This window comes from Culicoides brevitarsis, chromosome 3, assembly GCF_036172545.1.
Source record: "Culicoides brevitarsis isolate CSIRO-B50_1 chromosome 3, AGI_CSIRO_Cbre_v1, whole genome shotgun sequence".
In the NCBI taxonomy this organism is placed as follows: domain Eukaryota; kingdom Metazoa; phylum Arthropoda; class Insecta; order Diptera; family Ceratopogonidae; genus Culicoides; species Culicoides brevitarsis.
In genome coordinates, this window is record NC_087087.1 from 8650958 (window position 1) to 8667475 (window position 16518).

Here is a 16518-nt window from a genome sequence, read left to right on the forward strand (position 1 = left end):
CCATCGGTTAAACTTACATTCGTGGCGTTTATCTCCATCATCTTACCGCACATTTTTGGCATCTTGTCACTCTTGCATTTTATGATTTTGCTTGGAATGGTAAAGAAACGTCTCGAACAATTGCGTGAAGGGCTTTTAAAATTGTAAAAATTTGCTTAAAAAAATGTTTAAAGCTTCTCCAAAGTACTTGCGATGCTCCGAAATCGTGTCGCCGTGATGCACAATAAAATTGTAATCTTAACAATGCTCAAAAAAATGAAATAAATCGGCGACAATTGTGCAATATAATAAACTATCATATCCCAAATCCCAGTTTCTATATCGTCATCAGTTATTGCTGTCTTAAACTTGTACGTCATAACGCCATAAATGCTCAAATAAGCCATAACAACGGGAGCAATTCTCAAACAAATCGATTTTTGAACGTAAAATTCGTTAAAATCAACTCCGATTTCTCGCATTATTCGCAAAACCTCAATAGCTTTCTCGCCAACTTCCTTTAATTTCGCTTGATGAATCCAAACTGAAAGGAAAATCACAGTAATTACAAATTTCAACATTATATCCAAAATTGTTGTAATTTGGTCGATCGTTTCGTTGACAAGAATGACTAGAATATTGTTCAGGAAATACATAAAAATGCAGTATGAAATCAGGGCAAAGAGAAAAATTGTCATCACGACGCCATGTTTTGATAAAGTTACTTTAAGGCTCCCATTGATACGTCGAAGAGTCCAAAGAGACAATCCATGAAGGCAAACAAACTCCCACAATCCAAAAGCGACGATAGATACAATTAATCCGATTCGTTTCATGATTCTTCGAGAACTAATGATTTTTTTTTCATTTAATAAAATTACTCGTTATAAAAAAAAAAATCATGAATAATAATTAATTATTTTTTTTTTTTTTTTTGATAAAAATAAAAAATTTTCTTTCAAAGAATTAATTCTTTCAAATTTCGATAATTTTCTGTTACAATTTTTTTTTATTTTTATTTGAATAATAATTTCATATTTCAAACTACAAATAAAAAAATTCAAAACACATTTCAAAATGTGAATTGGGATATAAAAATTTGTAAACAAACGAACAAAATTTGTGCATTGGGGCAAATAAATTTGTTATTAAAATTCAAGATGGCGCTTTTCCCAATACACATTCTCATTACATTTTTGTGATCTTTTACAAATTATGAAATCCCAATGCACATTTTTTTATGTAATTTCAATTAAATTTCATTTATTTTCAAATTTTTGCTTCAATTTATGTTTTAAAACTTCTCAAAAATCATTTAAAGCTTTTCCAAAATATTAGCTACGCCATTGAATCGCGTTGTCGTGATGCACAAACAAATTGTAATCTTCACAATGCTCAAAAAGATCAAATAAATCGGCGATAATTGTGCAATGTAGTTAACTATCGTATCCCAAATCCCAGTTTGTACATCATAACCAGTTGTTGCTGTCCGAAACATGTTTTTTAAGCCATTTTTATTTGAACGTAAAATTCGTTAAAATCTTTTCCAATTTCTCTCATGATCTGCAGAACTTCAATAGCTTTCTCGCCAACTTCCTTTAATAAAAAAATTTATCACGAAAGTTAAAAACACCTCGATTGTTTATCGTAAAATGAATTGAATTGGGATCAGGGCAAAGAGAAAAATTGTCATCACGATGCCATGTTTTGATAAAGTCACTTTTAGGTTCCCGTTTACACGTCGAAAAGTCCAAAGAGATAAGCCATGAAAAAAAATTTGTAGAAACATTCGTTTCATGGGAAAACTAATGAAACTTCCTTTATACATTTAATGAAATTGCATGTTTTGAAAAAAATCAATTAATTAGTTTTTAATTGATGAAAAAGGGACGAAGAATAAACATTTTTTTCTGTTTGTGATATAAAAAAAGAAAAATGTGCATTGGGACGATTTTTTTTCTTATTTTTCCAAAGAATATAATTTCGATAATTTTCAAGTTTTTATTCAAGTTACAGTTTTATTTTTAAAATAAACAAAAACAAGTTTAAATTTTTTTTTTCAAAATTTGCATTGGGAAAAAAATTGTAAACAAACAAAAAAATTGTGCATTGGGGCATAATTATTTCCTTGTGTTTCTTTGTTATTAAATGCCGATTATTAGATGGCGATTTTCCCAAAGCACATTTTTATTAATTTTTTGTGATCTTTAAAAAATTATGTCAATAAAATTTTAGTAATTTACAAATTTCTCTAAAAAAAAATTAAATTTGTTCCAAAGTATTTGCGATGTCATTAAATCTTGTCGCCGTGATACACAATAAAATTGTTATCTTCACAATGCTCAAAAAAATCAAATAAATCGGCGATAATTGGGCAATACAATCAGCTATTGCTTCCCAAAACGTGTCCAAATCGTAACTAATGGTTGCTGTCTGAAACATGTACGTCAATACGCCATAAAGGCTCAAATAAGCCATTACAACGGGAGCAATTCGCAAACAAATTGATTTTTGAACGTAAAATTCGTTAAAATCCTTTCCAATTTCTCTCATTATCCGCAAAACTTCGAGAGCCTTCTCGCCAACTTCCTTCAATTTTGCTTGATGAATCCAAACCGAGAGAAAAATTGTGGGATTTATTACAAAAGTCAAAATTGCACCAATGCCACTCGTGAATTGATCAACCTCAATTGAACTATCGTAAAGGATATTTTCAATTTTCTCAATGAAGGATACGCACATGATATATGAGATCAGAGCAAATAAAAAAATGGTCATTATGACGCCAGATTTCGATAAAGTTACTTTAAGACTCCCATTGATGCGTCGAAGAGTCCAAAGGGACAATCCATGAAGACAGACAAACTCCCAAAGTCCAAATGCGACGATAGAAACAAAAAGTCCGAATCGTTTCATGATGCTTCGAGTACTAATGAAATTTTATTTCATTTAATAGAATTGCTCGTTATGAAAAAAAATCAATTAATTAGTTTTTTAATTGGTCAGGGCAAACGTGAAAATTGATGCTTAAAACTTTACTTTTTTGACAAAAGCTATTAAATTATTCACTGGGAATTATTTATTTGAAACCAAACGATTAAAGTAACAAAAATTGTGCACTGGGCTAGTTTTTAAATTTAATATTTTTTTCTTAACTTTTTTTCGTTAATTGAAAATTATTAATTTTTTAACTTAGTTTTGAAGAATTAAAGCTCAAAGTTTAAATTTTTAAACAAGAACATTCAAAACTAAAATTTCCCCAATGCACAAATTTATAATTTTCGATAAATAAAGAGTTAAAAACAATTTTTGTGGATTTTTATTTAAAATATTCGCAAAATATGCATTGGGAAAATTAATTTCTTCTTATTTATTAATTGTTTTAATATAAGATTCACATTCTTTCACATTAAAAAAAGTAAAAAAAAATAATATTTAATAAAAAAAATAAAATATTTAAAATAAAAAAAATATTTTAATTAAAAAAATTTTTTTGCCCAATGTGCAATTCAAAATTCGTTGATCAGTTGATTGATTTTTATTTTATTTAAAATTAAATTATATTTTTTCAATTTTTTTTTTAATGTGAAAAAATTTAAATCTTATATGAGAAAAATTATTGAAAAATAATTAAATAAAAATAAATTAATTGACCCAATGCACATTTTAAATATGAACAAAAAAAAATAATTCACATCTACAAGTTTGGACCCTAAATCTATCGAGACATCTAATGGCATATTACAAGACGGAGGATATCGCATCTCACTCACTCAAACAAAATTCCCTGAAATGATAAAAAAAATATAATGACATAAAATGTCGAACACCTCCACTCACTTAACCGACAACAGAAAATATCGAGTAATATTATTGCCTTAGCTGGCATGACATGGATCGCAACGTGGATAACAAGCTACTTTATGCAAGAAAATTGTAAAGTTAAGACTCTACTCGAAGGTATTAACGTCTCTCATGTGTGTGTGTGTGTGTGTGTGTGTGTGTGTGAGTTTGCGAGTAACATGAATAAGAAATGTTGAGTGAGTGTGAGAATGACTGGCACAACGATGCATTTATTATAACAAGTGTAGTTCAGCAAGTCAGGCAGCTTTTTTTTTTGCTCCTCATCTACAATTGTTAGACGCGCAGTAAAAGTTTATGGAATTTTTTCCCTTCTTTTATGTATTTCCTGTAAACTATTATTATTATTATTTATTGTTGTATGAAGAGAAGAGAATGTGTTCCTTTCGTCTTCTTTGCAAAAAGCGACTAGAAAAATATATTTCAAGCCAATTTTTTTTTCGTTGTGTGTGTGTGGAATAGATTGGAAAAGAGACTGTCGCTTTTTGTTTGTTAAGCATGCAATGTAAAAGAAATGCACATAAATTACATCCGTAGTGCTGGAATGTTGACTTGTCGGATGAAAGATGAGCACAGTACAATTTTTTTTGTTATTAAAGATCTGGTATTTTATGTTCATTTTAAGAAATATTTTTGTGTTTTGTGGAAATTGAAGAAACTGCTCATTTTGGTGATTTATTTTTAAATTTTCTCAAAAAAAATATTTAAAAAAGGATAAATTTACTTTAAAATTAAATAGGTAATCAAAAATTATTACAAAAAAGTGTAGTCCATTGGTAAAAAAAAAAAATCAAAAATATTAAATTAATTTTTTAGGTTTATAAAAATGTAAATTTAATTAAAATTTATTAAATTAAAAATTAAATAAGTATTTTTTTTTTTTAATAATTTAAAAGCAAATAATTTTAAAAAATTTAATAAAATATTAAAAATATTTAAACAATTTTTTTAATGCCTTAAAAATTTATCTTTTTTACCTAAAATTGAAAAATTTATAAGAAAAAAAATTTTAATAAAATAATTTTTATTAATTTAATTTTATTAAATTAATTTTTGTTTAAATTATCATAATGGAAAATTTATTAATTTAAAAACATTAAAAAATATATTTTATTTCATTAAGTTAAATTTAGTTAATAATTAGTTTAGTTAAATTAATTTATTATTTTTTAAATTATTTTTAACCTTATTTTTTTAATTGAAAAACAGTCAATTAAAAATAATTTTTTAAAAATTTAACAAAAAACTTTAATTTTTTATTTTAAATTTATTTTCAATTTTTTTTTTTACTTTTCAAGAAAAAGTGTTATTAAATTGTTTTATTTGATAAAAAATTAAAATTATATGTTATTGAAAAAAAAAATTTTTTTTGAAGAAGACAAGTTTCTGCTTAAAAATTCATCAAATAATTCAAATTTTCTTTCATGACCACGATAAAACTCAAAAATTTAAATTTCTCCCTTTTCAAAGGAAAATCAAGCTGGAGAAAAATTTCATAAAAAATACTTTTCTCACATTTCTCTGCGAGAAATATAAAACATCAGCCGCAACAACAACAACGACGACAGAACATAAATAAAGCACAACAACAATAGTTTCTGATATTACCTTGCACCGCCGCAACGTTTCACTTACAAGATATTCTCTCAATCCTCTTTTATTGCCACATACAATACGCGTCGTTCGTGCTTTTCTCCCCATATCAGCTTTACTCGTTTACACACTCACGTTAGCTCCATTATTGCCTCCTCCCATACGTTTATTTATTGTCGAAAGCCCATTATTACCGAGCTGATGATATTTTAGTCTTTGTTGGTTACGACAAAAAAAAACCAAAGTAAATGATAATGACAGCAAACTACAACAATGAAAAACATTTTTTTTTCGTGCAAAGTTTAAAAAGTCTCGCAAAGTTGCAGCGAAAAAAGAACCCAAAATAAGCTTTTTCGTTCGTTCGTCATAATTGCATCACAAGGCAAGAAGCATGATGGAGTAACTTTTGCACATTCCATCGCAAAAGACCTTGCAGCAGTTTTTTGTACTTTATTTCATTACAACGTAATAGCAACGTAAAAATATAAAAAAAAATATTTAGCATTAAAGTTTGTCGTCTAATAAAATAATGAAATGATGCCAACAATTTTTTTTTCAAAATAATTTTTTTTAAGTTTTAACAAGGCGTCTCCATTCGGCAAATTGCCTCCCATTAGAGCGAATTGGAAGTGCTTAAAAATATTGAAAGGGATTATAGAAATTTTGTCGATCAATCGATGCATTTTCTTGATGATGAAAAATATTTTTCCTCTTTTTTTTTGCAAGATAATCATGCACTTATGCCATGTCGTCTAACAATCTGCATTCCACTCATGGATGTGAAAAATACATAAAATGGGAGATTAGCTACTCTATTCAATGGTACTTATTTAATCTTAGAAAATAGGGTATGAGAAGGAAGTAGTTGTCGTTTCGGATAGAAGAAGAAGTTACTTTGTCGCATTTTGAATTATTTTAGGTTAGATTTATAGTTGATTTTCCAAATTTTTAGGATTTTCTCAAGTTTTCAGAATTTTTTCATTATAAATTTAATTAAATTAAATTAAAAAATTGTCCATTCAAAATTAATTTTTTAAATTAAATTAATTTTTTTATTTTAAAATTTTTTTCTTTTTTTTTTTTAAATTATTTATATTAAAATAAAATATTTCTTAAAGTAAATAATTTAAATTATTGAAATAAATTTCTTAAATTAAATTTAAAGATTTAATATTTTTTTTTCTAATTTTCTTAATTTTTTGAATTTTTATAAATTTTTTTTATTTTAATAATTTTTTTATAATTTTTTTTTTATTTTTTTTTTAAAATTCGCATTGATTTTCAAAAATTTTTTTTATTTTTATAAAATTTTGAATTTTTAAATATTTTTTTTTAATTTTTATTAATTTTTTTTTAGTACCTACTTAATTTTTTTTTTTCATCTAAATTGTAGAATATTTTTTTAAACCTTCAAATACTTTAAAATTTAATGAATTTTCATTTATCTAAATTTTTTAATTTTTTCCAATGTTTATAATTTTTGAATATTCTTCTGAACTTTCAAATATTTAAAAAATTAATGAAATTCCATTTAAATATATTAAATTTTCTAATTTTCCATAATTTTTTTTTTCTAATTTTGTATTTAAACAAAATATTGTCAGATTTTTTATATTTATTTTTTAATTTTCATTTTTTTTTTAAATAATTTATTTATTTAGGTACTTCTTTTATTTTATTTTTTTTTTTTAATTTATTTCATTGAAAAATCTTCATATCTTTTTCAATATTTTTAAAATTTAAATTTTTTTACAATTTTTTCATATTTTTAAACTCTAAAAAACAAACATTTAAAATTACCACATTTTTTCTCCGAAATGCGGTAAAACAGCAAAAAAATGGAGACGCCTTGTCACATTTGGGATTTGTTCAATTTTATGCTTTGGAAGCTTTCTTAATCGTTTGCTTAATCTGGAAACCGGAATGAAAAGAGATCAAAATCCACTTTATTTTATGTTTTATTGCGAAAGCCATTCATTTCTCGCTCTCTTTCTCCCTCGCAGTTGTCGCCCAAAGTACACTTCTAGAGTAAATGATAGGCAGAATATGATAGAATAGCTAATCCTTCATTTGTTTTAAGCCACATCTTCCGCTATTTTTTTTTTGCGTTGTACTCTTTGTACATTTGGGAGAACGCGCAGAAAAAAATGTACATCATCATTAAAAGCGTATAAAAATCCAAGTAGAGCAGCAGCAGCAGCATCTTGATAACAAAATCTAATTTATTTTGTTCTCCTTTTGTGTCTTCGATGGCGCGGCATCGTCGTTGCATGCATAAATCCTATTTTATCGATTTTTTCGTACAACAAACAAAAAAAAAGAATTGTGAAAAATGTAAAACATGTCAAACGAAATCGTCCATGCTCCGATGTCAAATCATGATATTGATTTATTTGATATCTTCAATCAATGAAGTCTTCGTTGTTGTTGTTGCTGCTGAAAATAGCAAAACACAAAAGCGACAACAAAAAAGGAACAAGTTCGACATAAAAGAGAAACTTTTACATCCTTTTCTCGTTACTCGTTTTTACTCTTTTGTGTCTGGCAGTAATGGATGTAAAAAGTAAAGACAAAATGTTTGAGCTCGTTATTTATTCCTTTCTTTCCCTTTTCTCTCTCTCGTTACAGCTCAGCGAAGACATTGGTTATGTGCTGTATTCGGCGCTGGGATCGTTCTATATTCCCAGCTGCATCATGGTTTTTGTATATATTAGGATATATTTTGCGGCGAAGCGACGTGCGCGACGCGGCATTAAAAAGCAACCGAGAAAACCGCCAAATGAACAGGTGAGTTGATGATTTTTATTGACAGTTATTGGAAATAATTACTTTTGAAATGTTTCATGTTACAAATTTGTTTTATAGAAAAAACTTTTTAATTTTGACATTAAAAACCTTATTGGACTTTAAAAAGTTATTTTTTTAAATTTTATAATAAAAATTAAATTTAATTAAAAAATAATTTAAAAAAAAAATAATAAAAAAAAAATTCTTAATTTTTAAAAATTTTTTTAATTTTTAAATTTTTTTGTGTTTAAAATCGAAATTTGACATGAATTTTCTTATCTAAAAATATTTAATAAAAAATATTTTTTAAAAAATATTTTGAATTATTTTTTTTAAATCCAGGATCAACAAAAATTTATTAATATTTTTTAATTTTTTTTTAAAATTAATTTTTAAATTTTTTTTTTAAGGTAATTATTAATTTTTTTTTTGAAAAAATCCAATATTTTTAAATTAATTAATTGAATATTGTCTTTGATTAGTTTTTTTATTTATTTTTTTAGAAAAATTAATTTTTTTAAATTTTTTAATTTTTTAGTTATTTTTAATTTTTTTTTCCAATTTTTTTTTTTTTGTAAAAAAAATTAATATTTTATTTTTTTGTCTTTAAATTATTTTTTAAATTTTAAATTAAATTGAATTAATTAAATAAGTGTTAACTTTTAAATTCAGAAAAAAATTCAAATAAATTCAAAATTATATGATTCATTTATTTTTTTTTTATTTTTATTTTTATATATATTTTTTCTTAATTTTTTTGAACGAAATTTATTGACTTTTAGTCACGTGACCAAAAAAAAAATTTTTTATTCAAATTTATTTTTTTATTTTTTATTATTATTTATTTATTTTATTTATTTTTTTTATTTATTTATTATTTATTTTTATTTTTAAAATTTATTTTTTTTTAAATTTTTTTTTACATGAAAAAAAAATTAAAATTTAAAATTCAAAAATTTTTATAAAATTTTTTAATTTTTTATTTTATTTATTTATTTTATTTTTTATATTTTATTTTATTTTTATTTTTTTATTAATTCATTGCATTTTACTATAAAAAAATTATTTAATTTTTTTTTTATTAAGCAAATCCATCTGAATAATTTTTAAAAATTAACTTAATTGAAATCTCTCGAATTCGAATTTCTTGTTTTGTTGACAAAAGTTTCAATTCATGGCAATTTGAGAGTTTTTGTTGTTTTAAATGCGGGCAATAATTGTTCGAGTAAACAACAAAGCAACTCATGCAATTTGCCTCAGGCAAACGAACTTGCTAATTGTTTTGTTTATTTCTGTGTTTACCTTTATTTGCAGGTAACTAGCTTTACAACAAATCCCAATAAGGGAACCCATCCGATGCCAACACATCCAATACCCAGTGCCTCAACGGAACAGCAGCAACTCGATCCATGCATCGCTGCGACGTCGCCGAACGCGATAACTGCAACCAACAACAATGCACAATCACTTCACGAGCAAGTAGCAACAATAGAAGCCCCACCGAGACAAATACAAATACCCGTAGTTACCTGTGATTTCGCCTCCGACATGTCAACGAGCGAAGCTGCCGACCAAAATAGCGGCGACGGCTACAAAGATACGCTAAAAGTTGGCGCCCTCTGTAGCATGGCGCAAGCTCAAAATATCCGCAATGTGTCCGTAACGACAACTAACGGAACTACAACAACAACTACCCTTAGTACAAATAACGAGCTACAGGTGTCGTCTTCATCGTCGCCAGCGACGGGTCGAAATCGTGCATTATCTGTGGGCGTCGAGACCGACATGGTAAGCGAATTCGACCCGTCGAGCTCCGATTCGGGTGTCGTGAGTCGCTGCGCCGTCGTCAAACCGCTCAAATTTCGTCTGTGTCAGCCGATATTCGGCAAAAAAGGTAACAAGGCGCGAAAAGAGAACGCCAAGGCGCACGCGGCGGCGCATCATCATCATCACACGAGCAACAAAAACAACAGTAGCAGTAATAGTAGTAATCAGGTAGCGGCGAACAACAAAGCCAACAATAATCAAATATCAGAGCTTGAGCCGGCACTTCCGAAGCCGGAAAAGAAGATGCGCGACCCCGAGAAGGAGAAGCGACGAATCGCGCGAAAGAAGGAAAAGCGAGCGACACTTATTTTAGGCTTAATTATGGGTAGCTTCATTGCGTGCTGGCTGCCCTTCTTCTTTTTGTACATTCTCGTGCCAATGTGTCCCAAATGTGAGATTCCGGATGCGGCATTTGCCTTAGCGTTCTGGCTCGGGTACATGAATAGCGCGCTAAATCCCGCCATTTATACGATCTTCAACAAGGACTTTCGGCGCGCCTTTCGACGGATACTGTTCAAGTGATGTTTGGCCTATGTGTGCTGCTATCGTTGCGTTTCACGTAGTATTGAAAAGGCAACAGAAAAAGCAATGGGCAACACACGTATGGGAGGTTATGGTGGTTACTTAGGACGCTAATTCTTAGTTTTTATCTTAATTTAGTGGCGGGGCGTTGTTCAGTTATGACGTTGAAGTATTACGAATATATACGAGATCTATAGATACAGAAAAGGGGAAGAGGAATTGCTCTTACGAACCCTTCAAACCTTAATTTTTGTATCTTAACGAATAAGGGGTTAATTTAATCCTTTTAAATGGACTTTGTTAACCCCTTAAGCCTTAAGATACAAAAATTAAGCTTTGAGGTGTTAATTTAACCCCTTGAGGAATTAATCTAACCTCTAAATTAGTGAAATATGTCTCTAAAAGGATCAATTTAAGAGCTTCATAGAGAGTTTAACTCCTAAAGATATTAATTTAACCCCTTAAAAATGCATTAAGGGGTTAACTTAACATCTTAAGGGGTTAAATTAACCTCTTAATGGATTTATTATAACTCCAAAGGAATCAATATAAGAGAATCGTAAGAGAATTTCACCCCTTATAAGATTATTTTAACTCCATAAAATACAATAAAGGTTTAAATTAACATCTCAAAGGGTAAAATTAACATCTAAAGAGATTAAATTAATTCCTTAAAAAATTTTTTAAGAGGTTAGATTAATTTCTTAAATGATAAGAATGACTCTTTTTCAATACCAATAAGGCAAAAATTCTAAAAAAAAAATTAAAGATGGCGCTACGTACCGAATATACGCGATCTATAGATACAGAAAAAATTCTTCCATTTTACTCCAACGTCATGACTGAACAACGCCATAGAATATCAAAAATAGCTCATTTTCTTTCAATCAACGCAATAATAGATAAATTAGTGTATATGAAACAATAACTAATTAATTGCTCTCTCTCCCTCTTCTTCTTCTTATTCTTCTGATACTCCATATAATTCCCATTATTTTCTCATAAAAATCTTATTGATCACGTTTTTCATCATTTTATCACAAAAACTTTATTTTTTATTTTTTAATTGTATTAAAGTAAAAATATTCCAAAAATATAATAATCATCATTTTGATATGATTTTACGCCAACGGGTAATAAAATAATAAACAACTAATTGGCTTACTCAATTCAATAAGAATTAATTGCGAACATCGTTTCAGCTGCCAGCAGCTACTGATTTGCCCGATCGTTATAATTATTATTAATTTTATTTTATATTTAAATATATTGACAGTTTCCTGTTTTTTCCATTAATTTCCTTTAATTACGACTATAAACGTTTGCCTCAAGAAAAATTTAAATGGACACCTTGCCCATCCCTCAAATTCCTTTTTCTTCAATATTTTCTCATAAAGAATAAAAAAATGAATTTACATAATTTTATTTAAGTTTTATACGATGAAAACGTGATCAAAATTGAAATTTCAAGCTTTAGACAGCGAAAAAAAAAGTTTTTTCCTTTCCTTCCCCTTTTTTTCACTTAAAAGAACGCGAAAATGAATACCAAATTATTTCTTGTTAATTATTTTTATATTGTCTTCTCTTTTCTCTCTCTCGAAAAATTTTCTTGTCCAACATCAAAAATAATAAAATAAAACTTTAATACAACACAAAAAATAAAAGGGAGCAATATATATAAAAAAACGGACTATGTCTCATGAATTAATTAAAATTAAAATTTATTTAATCAAAATATTTTCATATTTTGACACGAAAAATCGCACCACACTCTCCGGTTTCCCATTGAATGTACCAACAACAAGAACAACAAAAAGATTTAGCTTAGCTGTACATATTTTCTTCGTCAAAATCAAATAAACATAATATTAATTAAATTAAAATTTATAATACAAGGGAGTAAAATTGAGACAAAGTTTTAATAAAAAAAAATTAAATGTTATATTGTAAAGTAAATCAAAACACCAATTAAATTTTATATAAAAAATAATTTTTAAGTGTAATTTTTATTATATAATAAAATTAAAAATAATACTTAAAAAAATTAAAATAAAATATTTAATAATAAAAAAAAGTTAAAACCAGTCAGTAGAAACTTCTAAACTTAGATTATTTTTTATCATAAAAAAAAAACAAATAAATAGATATGAAAAAAAAAATACAAAAAGAGTCAAAAGCTGTGTTGAAGAGGAACATTTGTTATACATATAAAGTTCAATCATTTTTACTTTTTTAATTTCAATGTTAAATAAAAAATAAATGTGTCACAATTGTAAATACAAAAAAAAACATACAAATATAAATAAAAAATGGTCATCAAAAAAGCAATAATAAATACAACAAAAAAAAACATAAAAAAAATTTTCATGTAAATATTTGACAAAATACTAAAATTTTATTACTATAATTATTTTATTCAATTAATTTTATGCTAAATGCTAAAACAAATTTTATTTTTGATACATTAAATAATCAAAATTTTATTAGAATTTATTCGATTGCCTCAAAAATCTATGATGTACCTATAATTAAATATTTATAATAATGTTATGGGTTTTTTGGAATTTCAACACTTTTGCTTGCAGGTCATCATCATTCAATTTATTTAAAATCTATTTTGCGTAATAAATTTGCTTAGTGCAATAATGCATTATAAATGCGCTTGGAAATTTGTGTTGTAATTATTTAAATAATGAAAATAGAGCGGTATTATTTATTTTTTTCTATAAAATTTAAATAATTGACGGTAAAATGGCGAATAAAATTATCAGATTCCTATTTATTTTAATTATTGTATATTATTAATGTAATGAAATTTAAAAAAAAACGTATATTATATTTAATGAATATTCATTCGCTTGACAGTTGAATATTATATTATATTGCATGAATAAATTGAAATGTGAGAGAAATATTGCGATGAATTTTGTGATTTTTTTAAATTTTTTTGTTGAAGCAAAGTATAGAAAATATAAAAAATATATAAAAAAATAATTCAGATATATTTTTTTTAATTTTTAATAATTTTATAATTAATTGTAAAAAAAATATTTTATAAAACTTTAAATTATTTTGAAAATTTTCTAAAATATTTTGAAAATTTTTTAAATTATTTAAAAAATATTTTTAATTTAAAATACAAATAATTTAAAAATATTTGGAAAATCAAAAAAATGTTTAAAAATATTTAAATATTATTTTAAATATTTCTGAAATTTTTAAAATATTTTAAGAATTTTTAAAAATATTTTGGAAATTTTTGAAATTATTTAAATAATTTTAAATAAAAATATAAAAATTTATTTAAGAATATTTTTAGAATTTTTAAAAATCCTCTCATAATTTTTGAAAATATTTTTAATTTTTTTTAAATGATTATATTTTTTTAAAATATTCTAAAAATTTTGTAAAATTTTTTGAGAGTTTCTAAAGAAAATATAAAAATTTTCAGAATTATTAAAATAATAAATAATTAAAAATTCTTAAAATATTCTGAGAAAATATTAAAATTATAAAAAAATATTTTATAATAAAAATAAAACTATTTTGATGATTTTTGAAAATATTCTGAGTTTTTTTATTATTTTATTTAAAAAAAAAATATTTTTTATTTTAATAAAAAAATATTTAAAAAATATTTTAAAATTTTTAAAAAATATTCAAAGAATCTCTATAAACTTCAATAAAAATCATTCAAAAAAAATGAACATCAACTAAATAAATTTTTTATATATATTTTTTTTTTCGTGCACAAATTTCCGTGTCACAAACAAATCCAAAACAAAATTTGCATTCGTTTTATATTTCATTGCAATTAAATGCAGATTTTAAAAAAAATAAATAAATTGCTCACAATCAATATATATTCATGAATTTTTATTAGATTCCATTTCACATGCAGCAGTAGTTATCATTTCGATTTTAATTTCATTTAAAATTGACGCATTATCAGTGATAGATTTTATTTATTTATCGCTTCTAATTTGTAATTATTATAAAATAAACTAAAACTGTCCCGAACATTCGTTCAATTTTAGCGATGCAGAACAAACGACGAGTAAATTAACATTTTTTTTTTTTCAAATTTACCAAATGAAACACGCCGCTGGCATGCAATTCGAATGAGTGACAAAAAAATGAGTTAACTATTTTTGCATTAATTAAATTTGACAAGTTTTAGTACATTTCGGTAAATTTCCCGGAAATTGATGGAATAAATAAATGATAATGAGTTTAATTGAGATGGCATTCGGAAATGCAATTTCTTTTAAAATAATTATCAATTTTCGAGTGGTTTTTAATTTGGAAACGCGAATTGTGTTTATGACACTGCGTGACATTAACTTAATTTTTTTTATCTCGAATTAAATGAGATGAAATTAAAATAAAATTAAAATTAAATGAAAATATTCACTTCTCATTTAGATAGAATTAAATTTAAATTGAAATCAATTAATTTATAAAATTAAAATAAATGAAACTTTAAAAGACTTGAAATTAGAAAAAAAAATGTAAAAAATAAAATTAATTAAAAAAATAAATTAATTCAAATTAAATTTGTATAAATATAAGGAAAAAAAAACAAAACAAGCAAATTGTAGATTTTTAAATAAGGAAAAACGGGTAATTCGTAGTGTAAATAAAGCGGACTTTAAATCCATTTATCTTAGTGATGATGAATAAAAAACGTTAAAAAAATTGTAAAAAGTTAAAATAAATTTCAAGTTATGATATTATTATGTTATCGTAGTGTAGGAGGTAATAATCATACGAAATGCCTTAACTATCAAGATTATGTTATTATTTTCTCAATCCTTTATACTAACAACACAAATAATATGTTTTTAAACATTTTCTTCCTATATTTTCGACTTGCAAAACTTTCTCTTTACATTTCTTACATTTTATAATAATAAATTTTCGTGTAATGTATTTTATTCCTTTCATAAAAATATATTCCATAAATTTTTATAAAAATGTATAAATAATAAATAAATAACCTACAGACACACAAGAATAACTTTTTTTTCGTTGTGCAATGAAAAAATGTGCAACAGTCCGAAAAATAACAAAAATGTGTTTTGTTTACTATTTTGCCTTTACTTTGTTGGGCAAAAATGATGGAATAAAGTGTGTAGATAGGATCAAGTACCATTTTTATAATCGAAAAGTTTCTGAAGTAACAACATGAAAAGTTTGCTTTTTCTAAAATTTATTTTATGCATGTTGGAATTTTTTTAGTTCTGTGAAATATTTTGCGAAAGTTGGAAAATTCTGAAATGTGTGTTAATTAAAAGTAACTCACAATCGACTATGATTAACAGATTTTTTTGTTTTTTTTTTCTACTTTAATTTAAACAAAGCCGTGCCACATCTGGTACTTTTGACACATTTTTTTGAAATTTTGTAAAAAAAAAAAAATATTTTGAACGTTTTGATGTCTGTCTTTGATGAAATAAAAATTATTAAAATTGAATTAAAATTATTAAATTTAATTAAAATTTTTAAAATTAAATTAAAATTTTTAAATTGAAAAAAAAAATTATTAAATTAATTTAAATAAAAATTATTAATTTAAATAAAAATTATTAAATTTAATTAAAATTATTAATTAAAAAAAAAAATAATAAAAATTATTAATTTAAATAAAAATTATTAAATTAAATTAAAAAAATTATAAAAAATTAAAATTAAAATTAAATTAAATTAAATTAAAAAATAATTAATAAAAAAAAAAAAAATTAAATTAAATTAAAATTATTAAATTTAAATAAAAATTATTAAATTTAATTAAAATTATTAAATTGAAAAAAAATTATTAAATTAAATTAAAATTATTAAATTAAATTTAAAAAATTATTAAATTTAATAAAAATTATTAAATTTAATTTAAATTATTAAATTAAATTAAAATTCTTAAATTTAATTAAAATTATTAAATTGAAAAAA

At 24.5% G+C, this 16518-nt stretch overlaps 1 protein-coding gene across 1 annotated transcript in view; it reads left to right on the plus strand.

Annotated features, from left to right (window-relative positions):
- The window catches only part of LOC134834121 (alpha-2C adrenergic receptor), an 89594-nt gene extending 78677 nt beyond the window's left edge, over positions 1 to 10917 (plus strand). Inside the window, exons 2-3 of the mRNA XM_063848672.1 lie at positions 8062 to 8220; positions 9535 to 10917. Coding sequence (XP_063704742.1) covers positions 8062 to 8220; positions 9535 to 10569 — 1194 coding nt within the window. The 3' untranslated portion in view covers positions 10570 to 10917. The remainder of the gene's footprint in view (positions 1 to 8061; positions 8221 to 9534) is intronic.
- The last annotated feature ends 5601 nt before the right edge of the window (positions 10918 to 16518 follow it).